This window comes from Anguilla rostrata, chromosome 11 (genome assembly GCF_018555375.3).
Source record: "Anguilla rostrata isolate EN2019 chromosome 11, ASM1855537v3, whole genome shotgun sequence".
NCBI lineage: Eukaryota > Metazoa > Chordata > Actinopteri > Anguilliformes > Anguillidae > Anguilla > Anguilla rostrata.
This window is the reverse complement of record NC_057943.1, coordinates 38,453,930-38,478,916: the sequence shown is the minus strand read 5'-3', so window position 1 is coordinate 38,478,916 and position 24,987 is coordinate 38,453,930. Positions and strand designations below refer to the sequence as shown.

Genomic DNA, 24,987 nt, shown 5'->3' with positions numbered 1-24,987 from the left:
GAGCCTTAAGGCGGTCAAATGGATGCATAAGGTGAATGCGAAATTAATAGACACTGCATTTCTGTAGCACACACACACTGTTCTTCCCTTAAGGGACATGGACAGCAAAGCTACCGAAGCTGTAGATAAGGGACAACACAACGTCCCTCACAGTCAGACGCAATGAACACAGGGCGGCTGGACCACTGCTGTGTACAAGGGTGCTTTATTGAATGCTCCTGAAAGTCTACCAGCATTTGTCCAGCATTAATGTTCCTTTCACACTAACACAATTTTGCTCTATACTGCCGCCTGGTGGACAGGCAGAATAAACATTCAACCGCCGAGGAGAAAAAAATTAAATAAAACATGCACACGTGAGCGTATATACATTCTGAGTAATTAAGGCGGGAATCGACAATCCGTTTTAATGCGTGGGTGCTGTCGGTCTAAGAGAGAAGGAAGGAAAATTACTCCAGGGGTCAACCCTAGTGTTAGCTGCAGCTCAGTACATCTCTCCGGACCAACCGGGCCACTCTTCCCAGAAGGTGGGCTGGAGTTCTGGAAACCCCCCCTTTAAAACTCAATTTCCCATCAGCCCTTGCGCTGACCTCCTATACGTCTGTACCAGCATTACAGTCATTTTCAACAGAAATGCAGAATGGCCCATTTCCCCTTTGATAAGGAAGTGGATCATCCTGCTCTGGTCCAAAGACAGGTCCGTACTGCCCGATGCTCCTGTGTGCACATTCTATGATGTATAAACACATTTATAATGCATCTCCTAATGTATAATGCACATTATAATATGCACATCATACAGTATAATGTACATGCATTACAAACCGCGTGGACGCTTCCAAAAACACAGTCTATGTTCGCCCACTGGACAGCCTTTCCATGCTTTTTAAAGGACAGCATACTCGTGAGCATGGTGACCGGTCTGATAACCCTTAGTTCAGTTCACTTTTGAGCGGAAGACCGCACTGAACACATTCACACACACACACCTAGTGACGTGAGCTGGTCTCGTACCGTAAAATGGTTCTAAGGTGACACTGGCCAGGTTGAGTGAATGCCAGGGAAAGACACTGGTGTGTCTGTCTCCCTCACTGTTCAGTGCAGAACATGGCTGTGTGATTTCCGCACCGGAGATATTAAGCAAAGCCCCGTTTAACCCCGGAGACCCTGAGAAGAGAAAAAATCCCTGCGATTGACTGCGCTAACCTTCGCCGTCAAATACAAACGCATCAGAAATCATTTTCACCAGCACGTAAATCAGATATTTACAAAGATTACTGACCCCTCCACAGCATACATCCGTTAAAAAACAAAACCCTTCTTCTGTATCGTTATTCACGCTTTACAAAAGCACCCTTTCAAAAACACCCCTACCCATTTGTCTCTACAACACAAGACCAGCCTAAAAGGCTTCTTCTGTTTATACGTTTGTACAAAATGCTCTTAATGTGCCTAAATATCTTCAGTAGGACAGCGGGCCTGCATGTAAAAACAGGATTTACTGGAATGGAGCTGGCTTCACGCAGAGAGGACTCAACAGAAGGCGCTGCTTTCAGACGCATGATGAGTGCTTTAGGAAGACGGACCGATGCTCTCCTCAAGGAACACACACACGTACAAGCCTGCACACGTCCACACACACACACACGCAAACACGCACATGCACACGCACGCACGCACGCACACACACATGTACAAGCCCGCGCATACACACACACACACACACACACACACAAACACACGCAGAGCTTTCGTTTCCACTCGTCTCTCGCGCTGAGTGAGTCGGGCTGGCAGTGTGGGGTGCCAGCCCCGCTGTGCTCCCTCTCCCCCGAAATCTCAATCAGGCTGCCAATCACGCAGAAGACCCGAGGGGGAGAGGAGAGAGCGGGAGAGCGGTCTGTCTCTGATTGTAAAAACACTGCATTTGCACCTGGAGAGCACATCACTGATCTAACGGGCTGGAAGCAGAACTGGCTCTGCCTATGAAACACACTCTCACACAGGCCCTGCCTGATTCATTAGAGTGTGTGTGTGTGTGTGTCTGCTTATGCCTGCTTTTGTGTGTGTGTGTGTGTCTGCTTGTGCCTGCTTGTGTCTGTGTGTCTGACTTTTTTTTGCAGTGCAGTCTCAGTTGGGCACACTGATGACATCACTGGAATAGTTGATAGTTGCAACTGTCTTGCTTTGTTCCCTTGATTGGAGCCTCAGCCTCAGACACCCATGCTACTGCAGGTCAGCAAAGGCAGAGGAAGCAGTCTGAGCATGCTCAGAACGGTCGCAGTCTGTGCATGATCAGAACGGGCGCAGTCTGAGCATGCTCAGAACGATCGTCGTCTGAGCATGCTCAGAACGGTTGCAGTCTGAGCATGCTCAGAACAGGCACGCTCAGACCAATCACGCTCATTTCTTCCTGCATTTTCTTCCACTCAAAAAGGCTTCTTGTGCTACAACATCATGCAGCTGCTGGTGTTTGTAAACCATGGATCTGGCATCTCAAACTATCCACATCCACCAATGAGAGAGAAGCTGGAATTTGAACACCAATGACACAAGCTGGATGCTCACTGTGGGCGGGGGGCGGTACAGGTCACGGAAAATGCATCCAATGGAATGGAAAGCAAGGCCAAAACCAAGAAGTGACAAACTACAGAAAACCCATCAATGACCTGGTGAGTAGAGGTGAGACATTATTTAACAGAACAGATCCAGTGTCCCAGTGTAAACTCGCGTGCAAATCAGCCTGTCTACAATCAAGACCCCGCCCCCTTCACCCAGTGAGTCACCCCAGGTGGGAGGACAAAGGACTCACTGCACGTACAACCAATCAACTCGTAACACAGACGCAGCGGCGACCAATCACGTCAGTGGAACTGCGGCACACAGCCCTTCAGACTCAGGCCTAGCCTCCCCAGCGCTCCACACAGTGATGCAACTGCTGAGCTGATGCCTGTAAGGCCTGGCAACAGACAGGAAACAGGAAACGGTGCCAAAGTGCTTATGGGCCAACCTGAGAAACGGAGTTTAAGTGCTTTGACCCTGGAGCAGCAGAGGTGTATCTGAGCACTGAAATAAAGTGCAGTGTGAGAGTGGAGTGCGAGTTCTACACTAAATAAATGTTTTTGTTGTAGTCTGGGGAATGGAGATAAAGATGCCGGAGGCTGCCTTTCAGCTCGGAATGGTGCGAGTGAGCCACGTTTATGAAGCTGGGGCCGGAGGAGCTGCTGTAGGTGTCAGAGCCTCTGGGTGTTAGGGAGCGCGCCTGTGTTCACACCGCTACTGAACATGGGCATCGCTGCAGCACAGCCACTGAGCACAGCCACTGAGCACAGCAACTCAGCACAGAGCCTGGCAACTCAATACTGAGCAAATCAATTCAGCACAGACCCTGGTAACTGAACAGGGAAAAAGTCTTTGGTTAAAGAGTTACTCATTTAAGCGCAGGTGGTGGATGTGTGGAAAGGACACGTGGGGACAGGAACGCTGGTGTGCTGTAATCCCTCAGTCCAGAGAAAAACACATTTACATTCTCTCTTTAAACACAGCGGCAGAAAAATAAAAAAACCGAAGATAAGCAAATCCCAGCTGCCACCATCGGGCACCTAACGTGATGTGAAGAGAAGGAGAGATGTGGAGAGAAGGAGAGATGCAAAGAGAAGTAGCCCTAGACTGAAAGAGGCAGCGTGTGGTGATAACAGGCTCAGGTGAGCTCAGGTGTGGCCAGGTAAGGCTGCATAGTTTTCACATGCTGGTGTGTGAGGGTGGAGGGGGGTGGGGCCTGGTATAGCAGGGAGGAGCTGGTCTTTAGGCTTCGCCTCCACGTCCACACACCCCTCCAACTGGCTCTTTGGTGGTTTACAAAAAAATGTACATATAATAAATTAAACTGCAGTTGTGGTGTCCTGGTCCTTGTGTGGAAAGACGGAACTCTGTGGTCTGGATGAGGAAGGAACGTTCTGGAAATCTGGGACTGGGGGCTGGAACGTTCTGGGTCACATGGGTGTGGCCTCTGAGTGAGGACCTCTGGATGAAGATTCGTAGATTTTAGAGAAGGAGGGGAACAGTCTGTGGGAGAAGGGGAGGAGTCTAGGCATAAGGGGAAAAGTCTGGACAGAAGGGGAGGAGCCTGGGGCACTTCATGCTGCAGAACAGAAGCACTTTGAGCCCTTGGACTGGCAGAGAGCAGGAAATGGAGGCCAGGCTGATCTTCCGTTCTCCTGAAGCCCCGCCTCTACCTCTTCCCGCTCTTCATGTAGGAGGGAATGGCTCCACGTGCCGTCAGGCCCTCAAAGCGCTTGTAGGTGTAGTTGATGAAGACCCAGTCCTTGTTCTTCAGGTCCGACTCCGAGTGGTTACTGACCACAGGGGCTACTGGATGAAGGGGGGGAAGAGAGAGATATTAATTTATACAGTCAAGTTCAGTCACTTCCATCAGTACTCTGCAAAAGTAACAGAAGAACCCCTGTTGTCAAGCAAGGTTAAAGTGCTGTTTTTGGGGTTTGAAGTGGTACGAAGTGATATGAAGTGGGGGGGGGGGGTCAGTAGTGGTAGGGGTGGGGTCAGTCTGGGGGTGTATCAGTGCATGTGGGGGGGGAGGGTGTCGTTATGGGGGCGTACCTGTGGGTTGGAGAATGTCCGAATCTGGGAACTCGTCGAAGTTGGACGTGTCGTCGATGCTCTTGATCTCGATGGGGATGGCGGCCGGTCTCTCCCTGCAGAAGGCAAATGAGAACCAGTGATGCTTCTCAGCGCACGCGTGGGGGGGGAGATCGATAATAAAACAACAAACAAGCGTGCTGGCAGGCCGTAGCTAAACAGGACTGGGGCGGTTACTCCCTCAGAAGAGCACACAGAGCAGCTCTGACCTGCTCGGCTGCAGATGGGCCCGGTCGGCGGTTTTTTGGGGCGACGCTCCGTACCTGATGTGGTCGTAATCCACCCCGTGGAAGAAGGGGTTGCTCTTAATCTCCTCCACCCCCAGGGCCCCGATGCGGTGATCCGACTCACAGCAGAACCTGGGAGCCAATCGCACAAACGCACGTCACAAAGAATGGCACAGAATCTCACACAAACGCACGTCACACAGAATGGCACAGAATCTCACACAAGCGCACGTTACACGTTTATGACGCGCTCCACACGCAGCTCGTTAATCGCATTGATCACACGGCGCGTGTCACACGCCTGTCGCATGTAACGCCGCGCGCGATGGCGCTAGCCTAGGCGCCGTGAATCGTCGAGCGCTAGCCTAGGCGCCCGTGAATGCGAATGCGAGCGCTAGCCTAGGCGCCCGTGAATGCGACGCGACTAGCGCCGTGAATGCGAATGCGGGCAGCCTAGCGCCGTGATGCAGGCGCTAGCCTAGGCGCCCGTGGCTTTCCCGTGGCGCTGGGACTCACCGGAGGATGAGCTCTTTGGCCCGCTCGGAGATGGGCACCTCGGGCGGGAAGGTCAGCGTCTCCCTCCAGTTCATCACCTTCCTGTACGTCTCCTGGGGCGTCTCCGAGCAGAATGGCGGGTAACCTATCAGAACACGCGCACGCGCGTCACGTGACCGTCGCCGTAGAAACGGGGCCATTCACATCATCACACACTGGGCGAGAGAAGCCCAAAACTACTTCCAGCAGACAGACCCCTGCCTGAATAAACTCTCTACAGAGGCCTCCCTTGTGGAATTAAGGTGTGCTAAAGGTTAACCTACCATGGTTCAGTCTTCAGAGTCGCATTAACTTCAGGTTCCACTTCAGCTACCGTATAAACAAGTCGAATGTATCACAGAGATTACCCCATAACTTTGCAGTCAGATCGGTTTCTCCATTAATGCTTCATTACAGAAGATGCACAACTCAGCCGCTTCCTTTAGTTAATACGCAGAACCCTCGTAATCCTAACCGACAATAGCAATTTACAGTAGCCTTTAAATTATTTATAAGAACAAATTAACTATTGTTTCCTGTGCTCAGACTTTGGCATAGATTGACAAAGCAGGTTAGGGATAGTACCTATAGTATTTTCTAATTCATTTGCGTAAAACTCAGTGATGAAAAAACAAGCCTGTCAGATTTTAGTGACCCAGCTACAGTTTGTTATTCATCTGTTGAAAGAATCACTTCTGAATCAATATTTGATGGGCCTACAAACTGCAACATCTAAACCTGCTACTATTCTGATTTATACACCGAAGCATTACACATCTCACACCACGAAGCCGATCACACATACCGCGAGAACACAAGACTGCCTCCGCTAATCTTTAAGAACATTCCGGATCTGTCGAGGCCGCACTTAAAGCACAGCTTTGTAATATTTAACATCACCCCGGGTCCCCATAAGGACACCAGACAGCCCTGATAAAAGCCCTGCAGGGATTCTAAGCTGGTTTAAGATGGTTTAAGCTGTGTTTTCAACACTCCTAGCTGGTCATAGCTCATTCGTGGCTGGTCAAAGTTGGTCTCTAGCAGGACAAAGCTTGTGAAAGCTAGTCTCCAGGTGGACAAAGCTGGATAAAGCTGGTAGAGTAAGCTGGTGGTCAAACTGGTGGACTAGCTGACTATGTAGGCTGGTCAGCTGGTGAACAGCTGGTCAACCAGCTAGAAGTGTCAAAAACGCATCTCAAACCAGCTGGACCAGTTCAAGCCGGTTTAAGCTGGACTTTTCCGCAGGGAGCCGGCCGCTGAAGTACTCTCACCACACTGTTCTGTCTCGCTTTACCGCCGATCCCCAAAAGCAGGATCGGCCCTTCAGGCCCCTCCCAGACCTCCAGTCTGCGGAGGATCAGCGAGGCCCGTCGCAAACTCCCGCGCGTTCGCAGCAAACCGCTGCGCGTCTGGAAATCACGGGGATGGTACAAGCTGTGTAGAACTGAACAGAAATCCACTTGTTCACTGAAAAGCTCCATATGGACGTTTGGCTATGACTGCACGCATCAGAGCGCAGGAGAGAAGCTGGAAGTCACTCAGAACAAACCCTTTCCTGGGTTTTTACGATCAGTTTTACTGCCCACTAACACTTAAACTTCTTTATTATCCCTCTTTATTACACTTCTTTATTATAGTTTTCCTAACAGCACTTCATGCTTTTATAGGAATTTTCCTTTATTTTAATGCTTTTTCACCCATCCCCTCCCAATTCAAATTATATAGAGTGAGCTCCATAATGTTCGGAACAAAGACATTTGTTCTTTTTTATTTGATTTGGCTCTATACTCCAGTTTTAGATTTATAATCAAACAATGCACATGTGGTTGAAGTGCAGATTATCAGCTTTTATTACAGGGCATTATTATACATATTGGTTTCACCGTGTAGAAATGACATTACAGGCATTTACCAGATGCTCTTATCCAGAGCGACTTACATTGTATCCAATTATACAGCTGGATATATACTGGAGCAATGCAGGTTAAGTACCTTCCTCAAGGGTACAACGGCAGTGTCCTACCAGGGAATCGAACCTGCAACCTTTAGGTTACAAGACCAATATCTTAGCGATTATACTACACTGCCGCCCATACAATAATTACAGCACTTATTATACACAGTCTCCCCGTTTATTCGCACTCATCTCTCCCTGCTGATTTGGGGGAGCACAGACAAGCGCCTGCTCGCCGCTGAAGCGCATGATGTCATCGCAGCTCCTCACCACACCGCCGTTCGTCTGGCTCACAGACAAGAGTCACAGAAAGACGCCTCGTGTACAGCTCAACAAGCTGATTGCGGGTGCCCGATCGACCAGCAGGGGTCGCCAGCGAGCGGCGAGAAGCCCCAAGGTCCCCAGCCGACTGAAACCTGGGCAAAGCTGGAACCAATCTGTGGGAGGTCCCTGGGGTTTCATACGCATCCGTTCAACAACAAAAAGCTTCTGCTAGGCGGTCAGCCAATAGCAGGAATTCACACGGAGCCCCCGAGCCGCTCGCCACTCACCAATCAGCATCTCGTACATGATGACCCCCAGGCTCCACCAATCACAGAGCTTGTTGTATCCGTTCTGCATGAAGACCTCTGGGGCGATGTAGTCCGGGGTGCCCACCGTGGAGAAGGCCTGGGGATGGGCACAGGGACATTTTTTGGAAACTTGAAGAGACGCGCAGAAGCGGCTTCACAGCATTGGCTGTGCATGAGGACTGCACATGTACTGACGCGTGAAAACAAACGACAGTCATACGCTGCAACTGGCTCTACATGAACAATAACTACAACCACAACCCACATACCCAAATGACTACTATGTACCAGGAGTACACCTGTGAACCTACTAATGTCATATACAAATGACATGAACGCACCACCGTAAGTGACTCTTGACACTTTTCCCCAAATAGCCAGGAGATTTCCAGAACCTGCACGCTAACGGTAAATGAAGCAGCAGCTGCAGATGAATAACCGGTTTGTGTTAATCATCACCAAATCACCAGCCCGCCTCAGAGGCCCAGGGACAGGGCCAGGCTTGACTCACGATCTGATCCCAGTTAAAATTCAAACCGAACCCTGGGTACGGTTCTCTGTTCTGCTGGGAGACGGGACCATTTAACCCTTTGAAGAGCAGGTTTTTTTAAACGTTTTTTGAAAAGTCAGTGTTCTAGAAATCAACTGCTCTCAGTCACCAGTAGTGACATCAGCATTAGAATGTTCAGTTAAGAACATTCCAATCACATGTTTGGTGATATCACACCTTAACAAGTTAATGGGGCAGCGCCTGTACCTCCCCGCTGGAGGGACAATAGGGACCATCCCTTTGAAACGACATCCAATTTAATCTTGTATGCAAATTAAAAATGGCTAAATACAGAATAATGTTTCTATACTTTAGAATTTCAATAGGTCTGTCCTATCCACGCACATCCTTTGTTAATTATAGACGGCATACGCTGAAGGCATGCAGTCAAAGAAACTGCTTTTCCCACAATGCAGTTCATCTGCTAAGGTGGTACATCAGCATGTGAGCTTCGATGCAAGTTTATGCGGTCAGCCAGTGTATGGTGCTGTAGTGAGCTCTGATGAGACTGCATGGTGCTGTGGTGAGCTCTGATGGGAGTGTATGGTGCTGTAGTGAGCTCTGATGAGACTGTATGGTGCTGTAGTGAGCTCTGATGGGGCGTATGGTGCTGTAGTGAGCTCTGATGGGAGTGTATGGTGCTGTAGTGAGCTCTGATGGGGGCGTATGGTGCTGTAGTGAGCTCTGATGGGAGTGTATGGTGCTGTAGTGAGCTCTGATGGGAGTGTATGGTGCTGTAGTGAGCTCTGATGGGGGCGTATGACTGTAGTGAGCTCTGATGGGAGTGTATGGTGCTGTAGTGAGCTCTGATGGGGGCGTATGGTGCTGTAGTGAGCTCTGATGGGAGTGTATGGTGCTGTAGTGAGCTCTGATGGGAGTGTATGCTGCTGTAGTGAGCTCTGATGGGAGTGTATGGTGTTATAGCGAGCTCTGATGGGGGCGTATGGTGCTGTAGTGAGTTCTGATGGGAGTGTATGGTGCTGTAGTGAGCTCTGATGGGAGTGTATGGTGCTGTAGTGAGCTCTGATGGGAGTGTATGGTGCTGTAGTGAGCTCTGATGGGGGCTTATGACTGTAGTGAGCTCTGATGGGAGTGTATGGTGCTGTAGTGAGCTCTGATGGGAGTGTATGGTGCTGTAGTGAGCTCTGATGGGGGCGTATGGTGCTGTAGTGAGCTCTGATGGGAGTGTATGGTGCTGTAGTGAGCTCTGATGGGGGCGTATGGTGCTGTAGTGAGCTCTGATGGGAGTGTATGCTGCTGTAGTGAGCTCTGATGGGAGTGTATGATGCTGTAGTGAGCTCTGATGGGAGTTTATGGTGCTGTAGTGAGCTCTGATGGGGGCGTATGGTGCTGTAGTGAGCTCTGATGGGAGTGTATGGTGCTGTAGTGAGCTCTGATGGGAGTGTATGGTGCTGTAGTGAGCTCTGATGGGAGCGTATGGTGCTGTAGCGAGCTCTGATGAGACTGTATGGTGCTGCAGTGAGCTCTGATGGGAGTGTATGGTGCTGTAGTGAGCTCTGATGGGGGCGTATGGTGCTGTAGTGAGCTCTGATGGGAGTGTATGGTGCTGTAGTGAGCTCTGATGAGACTGTATGGTGCTGTAGTGAGCTCTGATGGGAGTGTATGCTGCTGTAGTGAGCTCTGATGGGAGTGTATGGTGTTATAGCGAGCTCTGATGGGGCGTATGGTGCTGTAGTGAGCTCTGATGGGAGTGTATGGTGCTGTAGTGAGCTCTGATGAGACTGTATGGTGCTGTAGTGAGCTCTGATGGGGCGTGTATGGACTGTAGTGAGCTCTGATGGGAGTGTATGGTGCTGTAGTGAGCTCTAGTATGGGCTGAGTGAGTGATGGAGTGTATGGTGCTGAGTGAGCTCTGATGGGAGTGTATGGTGCTGTAGTGAGCTCTGATGGGAGTGTATGGTGCTGTAGTGAGCTCTGATGGGGCGTATGGTGCCTGTAGTGAGCTCTGATGGGGGCGTATGGTGCTGTAGTGAGCTCTGATGGGAGTGTATGGTGCTGTAGTGAGCTCTGATGGGGCGTATGGTGCTGTAGTGAGCTCTGATGGGAGTGTATGGTGCTGTAGTGAGCTCTGATGGGGGCTATGGTGCTGTAGTGAGCTCTGATGGGAGTGTGGGCTGTAGTGAGTTGATGGAGTGTATGGTGTAGTGAGCTCTGATGGGGTGATGGTGCTGTAGTGAGCTCTGATGGGAGTGTATGGTGCTGTAGTGAGCTCTGATGGGGGCGTATGGTGCTGTAGTGAGCTCTGATGGGAGTGTATGGTGCTGTAGTGAGCTCTGATGGGGGCGTATGGTGCTGTAGTGAGCTCTGATGGGGGCGTATGGTGCTGTAGTGAGCTCTGATGGGAGTGTATGCTGCTGTAGTGAGCTCTGATGGGAGTGTATGGTGCTGTAGTGAGCTCTGATGGGAGTGTATGGTGCTGTAGTGAGCTCTGATGGGTATGTGCGTATGAGCTCTGATGAGTGATGCTCTGAGTGAGTCTGATGTATGGTGCTGTAGTGAGCTCTGATGGGAGTGTATGCTGCTGTAGTGAGCTCTGATGGGAGTATATCAGGGGCAGGCTCACCAGCTGCCGTCTGTTTCTCTTCCAGGTCTCAGCTTTCCTTTTGGAGTTCATGTTCTGGAACGCTGCAGAGGGAGAGGCACAGGGTGAAGAGAGAGAGAGAGAGGAGAGAGGAGGGAGAGAGAGATGGAGAAAGAGAGAAGGAGAGAGAGAGAGAGAGAGAGAGAGAGAGAGAGAGAGAGAGAGAGAGAGACACCATCTGGTTTCAATCAAAGTTCTAAATACTCGTTACAACCGAGTATCAGGATCAGATAAGAGCTTTTGGGCTGTGCACACCACCAGTGGTTTGGTGTCGGAATAAGGAAGCTCATATTACTTTACCTCTTTACTTTTACCTCTTACCCACAGCCACAGATCACAGTTTTACATACAACCCATTAATACGGCAGGTTTCAGGATGGATTACACTCCACTGCTACCCACTGCTAGCCATGCCGTGGGCTCCTGCTAAGGTCAGTGCAATCAGGAACTCCAGTCAGGACCAAGACATTTTGTCCAACATCCCATCTTTGAGAAACTGTATTTGTGTAAAATAAAACACACAGACACAGATACAGGCGGTAAAGAGCTTACTGAAGTCACTGGGCAGGCTGTGGTTGAGGTTCCTGTAGAACTCCGTCCTGTGGGCCTTCTTCAGTCCAGTGCAGAGACCAAAATCAGACAGCTTAACGTGACCCTGTAGCACACACATTATCCCCATAAACCTATACACCTGCACACCATCAGCTCTAAACCTATACACCTGCACAACATCAGCTCTAAACCTATACACCTGAACACCATCAGCTCTAAACCTATACACCTGAACACCATCAGCTTTAACCCTATACACCTGAACACCATCAGATCTAAACCTATACACCTGAACATCATCAGATCTAAACCTATACACCTGAACACCACCACATCTAACCCAATACACCTGCACACTATCAGATCTAAACCTATACACCTGCACACCACCTGCTCTAACCCTATACACCTGCACACCATCAACTCTAAACCTATACACCTGCACACCATCAGCTCTAAACCTATACACCTGAACACAATCAGCTCTTAACCTATACACCTGAACACCATCAGCTCTAAACCTATACACCTGAACAGCATCAGCTCTAAACCTATAAACCTGAACAGCATCAGCTCTAACCCTATACACCTGAACACCATCAGATCTAAACCTATACACCTGCACACCATCAAATCTAAACCTATACACCTGACCTGAACCCCATCGGATCTAAACCAATACACCTGAACAGCATCAGATCTAAACCTATACACCTGAACACCATCAGATCTAAACCTATACACCTGAACACCATCAGATCTAAACCTATACACCTGAACACCACCACATCTAAACCAATACACCTGAACACCACAGCTAAACCAATACACCTGAACACCTCATCTAAACCAATACACCTAAACACCACCACATCTAACACTATTCACCTGCAGTTCAGCCTGCACCTGAGCACTGAATGATGTCAGTGATGTTTTTCAAACCCTGAACTATGTGTCTGCAGTCCAACCAGCTGCCCCAGATAAACCAAGGCTCAGGAGCAGACCCGGGTCAAACACGGATTTGTTTGGATTCTAATACTTCTATGTGCTCTATTGATCTTGTCTGGAACAACTGAGCCTGCCAAGAGGACCAGAAGGTGGGGTCTGCACTTTCTGAGAGTACTTCATAGGTTCCCATACACCAGATATGCTCAGTAAAGCATAATAACAAATAACAAATATGTATTTGAGTGGTTAAAATACTCAATCCTAGCTCACATCACAAGATTCTATGTTATATGATAAGACTCAATGTCAAGTTATCATTTGCAATTTTACGATTCTTAATTAGAATCCATTTGCAATATGTAATTTGTTCCGACAGTACCCAACAACAGCTCAACGCACACTGACGCATGGCCAGTCGAGCCTGTGTCGCTCCCATGGTAACGCACGCCACACGAGAGCGCAGTTCTCACGCACGGGACAGAGACGCGTCGCGTTTCCTGAGGAAGTGAGCAGAGCTGACAGGGTAACGCCCCAGCCCTCAGTTTCGCGCTCCCCGCCCAGGGGCGCGGCTACACCCTAAGCTGGTTTTAGCGAGCACGGCGAGTGTTCCGTGGGAACTCGGGTACGCTCGCGCACACATTTCCTCCTGCGTGTTTGTGCTGCAGTCGTGGTGTCAGACGTTAGCATGGAGGGAGAGTCGGGACTCCGCTCGTACTGTATACCCAGTGAAATGAAAGCAGTTCAGCTGACGTGCTGCTCTCTTACAGACCTTAAGGGACATTTACTGAAATGGAGCTCGCAAAGCACAAGCATTCTTAGTGCCTTGAGAGAATGCATTAAATATGCAAGTGTACATAAATTATATTAAATGTGCAAGTGATATACGCAAGGTATATGAGCGTGTGTGTGCACATGCGTGTGCTTGTGTGTGCGTGCGTGCGTGCGTGTGTGCGCTCACATATCATTAGGCACATGTGTGTGCATTTGAGTGAGTCAGTATTCCCGCAGTCTGACCCTGGAGTCCAGCAGCAGGTTGTCAGGTTTGATGTCTCTGTGGATGAAGCCCAGCTGGTGTATAGAGTCGATGGCCAGCACCGTCTCTGCCATGTAGAACTGCGTAGCTTCCTCACTTAGCGTGTCCTTCTTCATCAGCAGAGTCATCATGTCCCCTGCACAGCACAGAGAGGTGCGTTACACACCATATCACAGCACAGCACAGAGAGGTGCGTTACACACCATATCACAGCACAGCACAGAGAGGTGCGTTACACACCATGTCACAGCCCAGCACAGATAGGTGCGTTACACACCATATCACAGCACAGCACAGAGAGGTGCATTACACACCATATCACAGCACAGCACAGAGAGGTGCGTTACACACCATGTCACAGCACAGAGAGGTGCGTTACACACCATGTCACAGCACAGCACAGAGGTGCGTTACACACCATGTCACAAAAAGCATCTCCCCTGCCCAACTGATCAGATCCTCACTTCATTAAGGACACCAAACACAGCTGCTGCAGTATACACTATGGCAACGCTAAGATAAGCCACGCTATGCTAAATTATGCTAAGCTAAGCTATGTGAAGCTATGCTAACCTATGCTAGGTTATGCTAAGCTAGGTTACACTAAGCTATGCTAAGCTAGGCTAAGTTATGCTAAAATAATCTATGCTAGGCTACGCTAAGCTACACTACTCACACAAGCACGCATGCAACGGGCAGGTGTCAGTGAATGGAAGCTCTGAAAGCTCTCTGAGCCTGGCTCACCCCCAGGGAGGAACTCCATAATGAGGTAGAGGTTCATCTTGTCCTGGAAACTGTAGAACATCTTCACCACCCACAGGCTGTCGGCCTCCACCAGGATGTCCCTCTCTGCTCGGATGTGGCCCACCTGAGAGAGGCATAATAACATTGTAAAAGAGTCATTATAACATCACGGAGACACATTATAACATTATAAAAGAACCATTATAACACCTATATTATAACATTATAACACAGACATTAGGACAGAGTTATCATAATGTGATAGCAACATTATAAGCAAGACATTATAACAATCATAAAAGAATCATTCTAACATTGTAACAGAATACAACACTGACATTGTAACATCATAACCTGACAGCAACATTATAACTAAGACATTATGACAAAGTCATAATGGCAACATTATAGCATTGGGTATTGGAGAATACACTAGCTGGGCCCACTACCACTGTGCAGTCAGTTCAGTTTCTAAAGGATGAAAAACAACGTAACCACAGAAACACAGCATGGGCGGGTCCATTTCAGGGCTGGCTCCTGTACTATACAGTTCCTCATATAAATAGAGAGGAATCTTATTTTACAGTGGCGTTATTGTATGAGTCACCTTTAAAACAGCAGTGGCTGCATTCATTTCCTCCTCAAGAAGATCATAACAAAAATAACCTGTCTGTACAACATAAATGAAAGTGCAGATCCATGACTCATCGATGACCGAACCTCCACTCGGTGCTGTTTCAGTGATGACTCCAGAGCAGCACAGCTCCCTGTACACTGCACTCTAACACACTTCAACGCTGCAGTTGGAACCGCAACCGCTGGGGTCTGTGACAGCGTGTTCGTCCAGCGGGCTCTGCACAGGGGGGCCCAGCGTAGCCGTATGACACCTGTGTGTGTGTGCGTGTGTGGGATAAACCCTCACGCCGCTGATGTGTGAGGTCACTGTGACGTGGCACTTTCAGTCCGACACACTGCCACCTGAACAGCATTTCCAGCTGCGTGCTGACAATGCAACGGTTCCCTTTGATATGAAGAGCAGGGTTAGCGAAATACGATCTACTGACCTCATAAACGGGTGGGAAAATGCACATCAAAAATGGATCGCTTGAGTGCAAAGAGGATGCGATTTTTAACAGGGGTGTGACCCGGCAATGAGGGGATTAGTTTTAGGTCAGCAGGTAAACTGTAATGAGGGGATTAGTTTTAGGTCAGCAGGTAAACAGTAATGAGAGGATTAGTTTTAGATCAGCAGGTGAGCAGTAATGAGGGGATTAGTCTTTGATCTGCAGGTGAGCAGTAATGAGGGGATTAGTCTTTGATCTGCAGGTGAGCAGTAATGCGGGGATTAGTCTTTGATCAGCAGGTGAGCAGTAATGAGAGGATTAGTTTTAGATCAGCATGCGAGCAGTAATGAGGGGATTAGTCTTTGATCAGCAGGTGAGCAGTTATGAGGGGATTAGTTTTAGATTTGCAGGTCAGCAGTAATGACGGGATTAGTTTTAGATCTTCAGGTGAGCAGTAATGAGGGGATTAGTTGTAGATCTTCAGGTGAGCAGTAATGAGGGGATTTGTTTTAGATCTTCAGGTGAGCAGTAATGAGGGGATTAGTTGTAGATCTTCAGGTGAGCAGTAATGAGGGGATTTGTTTTAGATCTTCAGGTGAGCAGTAATGAGGAGATTAGGTTTCGATCAGCAGTATCCTGGAGGCCCTCCTCACCTGTTCCTTCTCCAACATGTCGGCCTTGCGTAGGATCTTCATGGCGTAAACATGGCCTGTGTCCTTCTTCTGCACCAGCCGCACCTGGGACGGGCATACAGAGACATCAGCCAATCAGGCAGCACCCAAGAAAGGAGCTTAGGCTCTCTAGGAACCAGTCTGGGCTCGACATTCAGAAACCCTCCAATGAAATAACTCAGGAAATGACAGACAGTGAGGAGGCAAGCGGACCTGTCTCCTGTCTGCAGCGAGACTTGGGGAGATGTGCCTTGCTTGCCTGGAGCGTTACTGGGTAACAACTGCTGAACTGTTTATTTTTATTTAATTTAACCTGGCAGGTCAAATGAGAACAAATGCTTTTTTACAATGACGGTCTAGCAAAAGGCCTCTTGAGGAGGGCAGGGGGTGAGGGAGAAAATATGGACAGAACTTTAGCCAAAGACTGTCTGTGAAATGGCAAGGAAACAAATAATAGAACAACAGACAGCACTAGTGCAGCACACTCAAGAGCTGCAGGTAATAACAGAGTACACTGAGCTGAAGGGATGGAGGGATAGCGGGATGTATAGAGGGATGGTCTGAAAGGATGGATAGCGGGATGAGCTGAAAGGATGGATAGAGGGATGGGCTGAAGAGATGGATGGAGAGAGGAACGGGCTGAAAGGATAGATAGAGGGATGGGCTGAAGAGATGGAGGGATAGAGGGATGGGCTGATGAGATGGATAGAGGGATGAGCTGAAAGGATGGATAGAGGGATGGGCTGAAGAGATGGATGGAGAGAGGAATGGGCTGAAAGGATAGATAGAGGGATGGGCAGAAGAGATGGAGGGATGAGGGATGGGCTGATGGGATGGATAGAGGGATGGGCTGATGGGATAGATAGAGGGATGGGCTGAAAGGATAGATAGAGGGATGGGCTGAAAGGATAGATAGAGGGATGGGCTGATGGGATGGATAGAGGGATGGGCTGAAGAGATGGATGGAGAGAGGAAAGGGCTGAAAGGATAGATAGAGGGATGGGCTGATGGGATAGATAGAGGGTTGAGCTGAAAGGGTAGATAGAGGGATGGGCTGAAAGGGTAGATAGAGGGATGGGCTGATGGGATAGATAGAGGGTTGAGCTGAAAGGATAGATAGAGGGATGGGCTGAAAGGATAGATAGAGGGATGGGCTGATGGGATAGATAGAGGGTTGAGCTGAAAGGGTAGATAGAGGGATGGGCTGAAAGGATAGATAGAGGGATGGGCTGATGGGATAGATAGAGGGATGGGCTGATGGGATAGATAGAGGGTTGGGCTGAAAGGATAGATAGAGGGATGGGCTGAAAGGTGCTCTCACCTCTCCGAAGGCCCCGCGGCCGATGACCTTGAGGGACTCGAAGTCCTCCAGGCCGAGGCGCGTTCTCTTCAGACGCAGGAACTCAGTCTCCTTACGCGCGTGCTGGGAGCGACGCACACGCTTCTGCAGCGCAGAGACACACACACGCGTTAGAGTGTGTGTGTGTGTGTGTGTGTGTGTGAGAGAGAGAGAGAGCGAGAGAGTGTGTGTGTGTGTGTGTGTGTGTGAGAGAGAGAGAGAGAGAGAGTGTGTGTGTGTGTGTGTGTGAGAGAGAGAGAGAGAGAGAGAGAGAGGAGTGTGTGTGTGTGCGTGTGTGTGAGAGAGAGAGAGTGTGTGTGTGCGTGTGTTTGCATCTCACCTCCTCATCTGCCAGCCCTTCCTGATCCATCACCTTCTCCAGCTTCTGCTGCCTGTGAACACACACACAGAGAGGCACAGTGAAGCACAGAGATGCACAGAGCTCAGTGTGAACACAAACACAGAGAAGCACAGTGAAGCACAGAGCCTGAGTGTGAACATAGACACAGAGAAGGACAGTGAAGCACAGAGCCTGAGTGTGAACATAAACACAGAGAAGCACAGAGCCTGAGTGTGAACATAAACACAGAGAAGCACAGAGCCTGAGTGTGAACATAAACACAGGGAAGCACAGTGAAGCACAGAGCCTGAGTGTGAACATAAACACAGAGAAGCACAGTGAAGCACAGAGCCTGAGTGTGAACATAAACACAGAGAAGCACAGAGAAGCACAGAGCCTGAGTGTGAACATAAACACAGAGAAGCACAGAGCCTGAGTGTGAACATAAACACAGGGAAGCACAGTGAAGCACAGAGCCTGAGTATGAACATAAACACAGAGAAGCACAGAGCCTGAGTGTGAACATAAACACAGGGAAGCACAGTGAAGCACAGAGCCTGAGTATGAACATAAACACAGAGAAGCACAGAGCCTGAGTGTGAACATAAGCACAGTGAAGCACAGAGAAGCACAGAGCCTGAGTGTGAACATAAACACAGAGAAGCACAGTGAAGCACAGGAAAGCACAGACTCCTCATGACAGAACTGCTGCAGTCACGCTTCATTGCCCAATTTATCTCACTACAGTGCCTCTGCCAATGTCTGCTTCCTGCTGCGGTCGAGTGCCCTGTCACACAAAGCCAGCGCTCACAGAGCACAGGAGGAGGGCGAGGCCATATTGCAGACCATATTGACCATGACGAGGTCCTGCTTTGATCCAATTACATTTGCAAGCTCAGCTGCCATTCTGCCACGGCGAGCGCGAGACAAGCCTAGCCCAGCCACTCCCGTTCTCTTCCTGAGAGTGAGTGACAGCAGCTCACATTAAACTGACACGGTCGAGGGACGACTATGTTACAGCTTCACACTGCGGGTTGCCATGAATACATGGAGACACACATCAGTGCTGGTTTCATGCCTTGGAGTACAGCCATTCCAGGTAACCAACACAGGCGGCTTCTTCAGAACAAGATGGGCTCTGTCCTCCTCCAGCAGATGTGCCTTTAGGCCTCCTCTACTTGCTTACGTTTACAATGAAACACACAACATCAGAAGCTAATAAGGCACCGCTTGCACTGAGTCAAATCTCCGTGGCCAGCCTGGATCCTGGATTCAGATTTCACGAGAGATTTGAGGGAGGTCATTAAGGGGTGCAGGGTTAGGGTTAGGAGACACGGGCCTACCTCATCTCACGCTCCTCGTGCTGGGCAATGAGGTTGCTGTAGAAGTTCTCCAGGGTCACCTTGGCCATGGTCACTCGCTCCTTCGTGTGGTTACTCATCGAGGAGCAGGAACTCTGGCCTGTCATCGCCATGGTTACCTAAAAGTACACGAGAGCACCCCCCCCCCCCTCCAGTCAGAGCACGAATCGAGAACTAACGACAGGAAATGACGTCATCGCCACAAACAGCAAATGCCTTTCCCAAAAGGTCAGTTTAATTTGTGTGACACGCTAAAGAGAAATCCAGGGGAATAACTACATCCCACGGACACCACGCATCTGATATATAAACACAGAGGAACAGAAGAGCAATGGTATCATTTATTTTTACACAGAATTTCTTCACTAGCACATCCACCCCACTCGACTAATCATCCAAGACCTAGCAGCCACGGCCTGCGTTTGGCCAGCAGACCACAAGTGAATCGCACTTCATTTCGTTTCACACGCTCAATTATTCATGAGGTAAATAATTAATGTGACCCTGCACATATAAATCTATGTACGGGCATAAACACGAGATTATAATTAAAAGCACTAAATCCAGAGATGAGTGGCCTGGACGCATACTGACCGAACAGAGCCCGCTAACTCTGAATATTTTAGGTAAAACACAGAGTGACTGCGACGAGCGTGTTTGAGGAACGCGGCGCAGGTGCTAGGGGGCCGCTAACGGCTGCGCGGCTTGGCTGCAGGGCTGCGCGGTGAAAGGACGGGCGAGCGTGAGCTCGTCTGCACGCTCTGCGGTCGTCTGCACGCGTCTGCCGCCGACCGGACTGTTCAAAGCGGGAGAAAGCCGCTGTTAAAATTCCCCCCCTCAAAAAAGCAAAAAAAGAGAGAAAAGTTTTATGTTCAGGTCTTTGCTTGGAAGTCCAAACTAAAAAGTTAAATACGGTAGATTGAAAAACCCAACTGAAAAATCTTTCAAATGTACTAGGCCTTTGCAACATTCTGAATAAACGAGCCAAACAAACGTTTAACATGGCTGGGCTGGAACAGCCTGGAGTCCAGCAGGCCTTGGTTTAAAAGCAGAATGGCATACAGTGGAAGCGATGCACCTGTGTGTGTGTGTGCGTGCGTGCGTGTGTGTGTGGGGGTGTGGAGTCCAGCAGGCCTTGGTTTAAAAGCAGAATGGCACACAGTGGAAGCGATGCACCTGTGCCAGCGCAGTGGCGTTGACACGCTGCTGAAAATGCAGCAGGGCGGGGTGCGTAATTAGGCTGTTTGTGTTCCTCATGAATAGCTGATCAGCAATAAAAGAAAAGAAGCTGCAGGACTGAATTCCGCCGTCAGGACCCGTCAATCAAAGAGAAAGGCGTGTGACTGGCAGGCGAGAGACGAGAGGTGTGAGGTTACAGGCGGAGACGACCCTCGGCGGGCGGAAACAGGCCCTCGGGACGCCGTGACAACAGCCCTTTCAGACGGTGTGACCCACATAAATAATGAACGCTCATCAGCGCGGCTGTCAATCACAGGCTGCAAACGGTTCCTCCGGCGGCTGGGGAGGTCTCTCAGAGCAGAGATCATTCTGATGCCACTGCTCACCTGTGACAGGAGGTGGTTTCTGATTGGCTGATCTGTGAATGGTGGAGGTCTCTTGGCTGATCTGTGACAGGAGATGGTCATCGATCGGCTGATCTGTGAATGATGGCGGTATCTTGGCCGATCTGTGACTGGAGGTACTCTCAATGATTGACCGATGGCAGGAGGTTGTCTCTCACTGGCTGATCTGACATGAGTGAAGGTCTCACCGGCTAGTCCGTAACTGGAGGTGGTCTCTGCATTGGACTATCTACAACGTTTCCTTTAAGAAACATCTGGTGCTGCCAACTTAACAGATTTACTGCAAAACATCTGAAATTTGATAATCATGAAGACAACCTGTGTTGCTTGTAGCAAACTCCTGAGCACAAAACAATCATGGCCAGCATACTAAAGATATCTCTTGCTTGGAGGAGCACGATCAGTCAAAACTGTCACGTGTGGAACGTAGAACACAGGACAGACAGCAAAGAGGAATGGAAAGTTTTCAGAAGGGCGTGGTCAGAGGGCGTGTAGGAGCGGCAGCCTCCGGCCCTGCAGCCTGGGCCTGTCTGCAGCGTTCCCATGGAAACACTCCAGCGTTTCCTCCTCTCCCATTTGTCTAAATGCTTCTCGCCGTACTCAGCGATGGACCGCAGTCCGCCGCGTCCTCTTCCGGGGTCACATGACATCCGCCGGCCTGGTCTCGACAACAGCTGCAGGAACGGCAGCTCCAGAGCATCGGCCTCCGTGCACGGCCAATTAAAACTGTCAGCTGGCCTCCAATACAACTTCAGACCCGCGAAGGCATCAATCCTGGATGCTAAATTCATGCTGTAATTCTCGCGCTTGTAATTTTACGGTGCAGCGTTTCCTGTCATGTGTAAAGAATGCAGGAAATGAGCCAGTCTACCCTGTTCGCGAGGTCATCTTCAGGGCGATCTCGGCAGAAACACTGCAGGTTCATATATTACAGAAAGGTTAAGGAGGCATTGCTAAATTCCTGTACTCTGTGGCGCTGGTTTCTGGCTCAGTAACGAGACTCTGAAGACCGCAGGGACGTTTCCTGGTGCTGCAAAACGGGTTCTTTAGCAAGAAAAAAAGCCCTCACAAACCCCAAACTCATGACTTTCGTTCGGTAATAAGGGAATTCAATTATTCCGACGTTTAGAGCGAGGAAAATAAAAAGACCTTCCAAGAAATGGCAAGCAGACTCGAGCTGTGATACAGGAAATGAAAAAATTGGCACACACGTCGCCGCAAACTCATGACTAACAGACACGCAAAATGAATCCAGTTTCCACATTTTCAAACCGATAACTGCGAGCCGCTGCGCAACTCGAGGCCTTTCGTTGAACCGATGGTGCTTCTCCCGGCTCCGGCTGGTTGTTACCATGAAAGGGGGAAGGAAGGGTTCTCTCATGGCACAGACCCAGGGCTCAAACGCTCAGCTTCACCCCTGCACACTTCCAGACAGGGCCAATCCGGCACAGCCAAGCAGAAGAGCTGGCAAAAAACGCAATTGCCAAACTCAAACTGCTCACGTTTACGCAGCACGGAGTTGTGCTAGCGCTCAGCTAGCAAAGGACAGGTAGAGCACGTCGCATACATTTTTGGAATTCCAGTTATAATAACAATAACCTGCTCCTCCTGCTTCTAGTTGTGAACTGGAACACACATTTTTCTTTCTGGAAGATTCTCATCCAGTATCATTTTTTTAACACCCAGGCCAACCTGAAGGCTGCAGATGTTCACCTCAGGACAGCGTGTTGCCGAGCGCAAGCCACTGCTTCTTTCCGCCCCCCAATCAGTCCCCTCATATGAGCTGCGCAGCCACTGTGCAGAGGAAGGCAGCTCCCGTGCAGCTGGCGTGACCACGACAGACCAGGAGGCACTCTCGCGCGACAAGGAAAGCGAGCCGATCCTGCCGACCAAAACCCTCTGATGGGTGCAGCCACGGCCAACGCTGCCCCACAGGCCTGCTAGCCACAGCCAGGACTGCGGACTAGACAGCAGGGGGCGCTACAGTGCTGAAATCAAATGCGCTGGCTGGCTGCAGCACTCTACAGCCTTACCTTTAGACAGCACAGTACTGGGATCAGACACAGGGGCCGTGTCCAAATCAGCGCACTTGCTACTATTAAGTATACAAGTTGTATACAACTGAGCAAATGAGCCGATTCGGACAAGGCCAGGGTCTGTGAAAAAGAAAAGCTGCCAAACACACTCAGACATGGAACTGGAATGACACTATTCTCCTGTCATACACATCGGTTTCAGAAGAGCAAATAAGACTTATTACCCCCATGCCTATATTCCAAAATTGTAGTCTAAAATAATACAAAACACATAAAAAAAGGTTCTCCACATTACTGCAAAGGTGACATTGTTTTTTAAATAGTCTAAGGGGTGCCCGTTCAACTGCACTAGACAACTTTAAAGAAGCCAAGGCCACACAGCAAATATTGTGCAACCCAGTCTGTTAGATATAATCACAAATACAACTCATTACACTTATTTTCAAAGTTACTTACGAAAAAGAATTCACCTATGGACCAAGGGCCAAAGGTTGTCTTGTGCCAAATATGGCATGAAAGGTTTATTATAAGATATTCAGTGCAGATTCGATATGAAAACGATTTATTAACACTGCACTGGTAAAATGACTCCATAACATTACGTAAACAGAGTTGAAAATAACCTGCACATTATTAAAAGACATGCTACATAAGCCATTACACCAATATCAAAAACCAGGTAGGTGTAAGTAAGATGTCAATGCGATAGATGTCAATAAGTCTATGAGAACAAGCGCCCATTTTGGTAAAATGTTACATACTGATTTCATGTGTAGGTGAATAAAAACATTACAAACTGTACTGAACCTTTAAATGCACGTTCTTTGAAAACATCTGGTGGTTTGTTAGCATTTAGACTAGGAAGGTGAAGGTTCGCGCTTCGGTCATTTTTATAATGCAACCATGATATCCAAGCTAGTGTTTCGGTTTTTAGTTGAACAAAACTTAACTAGTTTATGAGTCCCCTATAAATGTTTAGCTAGTTAACTTTCAAGCACACAGCACTGTACATAACCCGCTAGCTTTACAATTATCCAACTTTAAATATAGTTTCCAAGCTGACATTAGGTATTAACGTTACAGCAGGTTTACCCTGACTACACTGGCTTACTCTCTTAACAGATCGTCACATAAATATTCTGAAGTTGACGATAGTTGAAATCCCAAAGGCGCATTTGATCTAACGCTAGCTTTCGATATCCTATCCTAATTTCACAGCAGCTATACCGTACGATCGACCAGAATCATTCGTTCACTGAGCCAACTAACTTTAGCTGGACCCAAGTAGTTCAGAGTAGACTAACGTTATATCGTTTTATCACACACTGAAATATGCATCTACCAACCCAAGTTAATTTCAATAATTAGGTTTGCCACTCAATAATTCTTATATTATGTACACAATATAAAACGATGCAGCTACCTAGGTACACATTTAGTCTACCTATGTAACAAGCGTGTTAACCACTCTCGTAAATCGGATCACCACACATGCCCCTCCCGGACCTGAACCTTTTTTGACCATATTCACTCGCCCGCTGTTAGCTAGCTAGCGAACGTTACCATTCTAGTTAACGAGCTAGGCTACGTAAATAGCAACTAATATCCCGTTCTCTTTGCTTTAGTAGCTCATCATCTTTCCAATAACTCCCTAGTTGCTTACTTAACGTAAATAACGTAATTAAAGAATATAAAGTAAAACACAACACACATAAAGTCTGTGTTCATACTCTCGGTTGCTGGTTAGCCTTGGCTTTACTTAGCCAACAAAGTCTAATTGCTTGCCGGGCTAGCTAGATGTAACATTGCTCATAGACCACCGGCCACTGTTTTGACACGGTAAAGCAGATTAGCTAGCTGGCTAGCAAACAGACAGTATAAAAAAAAGTTGACACACCGGGTTTTACAGGTAGCCCAAGACCAAAGTTGTTTAAAAAAAAACATCCCATTTCTTATCCGGACACGTGTCTGTTCTATTTATTTTTTCCCCGAAAAACTCGGTCAACTTCAAATCAGTTTTTGTGTTACTAGCCACTGGCTATGTATTGTTCTTACCTTCGTGATGATATCGCCTCTACCGTTCCACTTCGGATCCTTTATCTTTTGCTTTGACGTGATGACGCGTGTCGTCCCGCACACTCCTCCTAGCACCACCCAAAAGACGGGTGTAGCTAGTCTGTGACATTAAGCAGACAGATGGCTACGGTGCAGTGGGGTGGTTAAT

General features: G+C 48.8%; 1 protein-coding gene across 5 annotated transcripts; it reads right to left on the bottom strand.

Moving 5' to 3' along the window:
- Positions 1 to 186: 186 nt before the first annotated feature.
- stk38a (serine/threonine kinase 38a) lies at positions 187 to 24,980 on the bottom strand. 5 transcript variants are annotated; one of them, XR_010324228.1, is made up of 15 exons: positions 20,710 to 21,396; positions 19,127 to 19,263; positions 17,784 to 17,835; positions 17,426 to 17,548; positions 16,087 to 16,170; positions 14,370 to 14,493; positions 13,607 to 13,761; positions 11,645 to 11,747; positions 11,075 to 11,136; positions 7,920 to 8,037; positions 5,397 to 5,520; positions 4,917 to 5,012; positions 4,615 to 4,709; positions 1,701 to 4,368; positions 187 to 1,622 (listed from the first exon to the last, which is right to left on the bottom strand). XR_010324228.1 is itself a non-coding variant. In XM_064299934.1 (14 exons), the coding sequence occupies exons 2-14, from the start codon at positions 19,255 to 19,257 to the stop codon at positions 4,229 to 4,231; spliced, it is 1,407 nt and encodes a 468-aa protein (XP_064156004.1). In that variant the 5' UTR covers positions 19,258 to 19,263; positions 24,819 to 24,980; the 3' UTR covers positions 187 to 4,228. The 5 variants fall into 5 exon arrangements, 4 of the variants coding, with proteins under 4 accessions (XP_064156004.1, XP_064156005.1, XP_064156003.1 ...); XM_064299934.1 differs by lacking the exon at positions 20,710 to 21,396 and adding an exon at positions 24,819 to 24,980 and having other exon boundaries at positions 187 to 4,368; XM_064299935.1 differs by lacking the exon at positions 20,710 to 21,396 and adding an exon at positions 24,475 to 24,766 and having other exon boundaries at positions 187 to 4,368.
- Between the last annotated feature and the right edge of the window lie 7 nt (positions 24,981 to 24,987).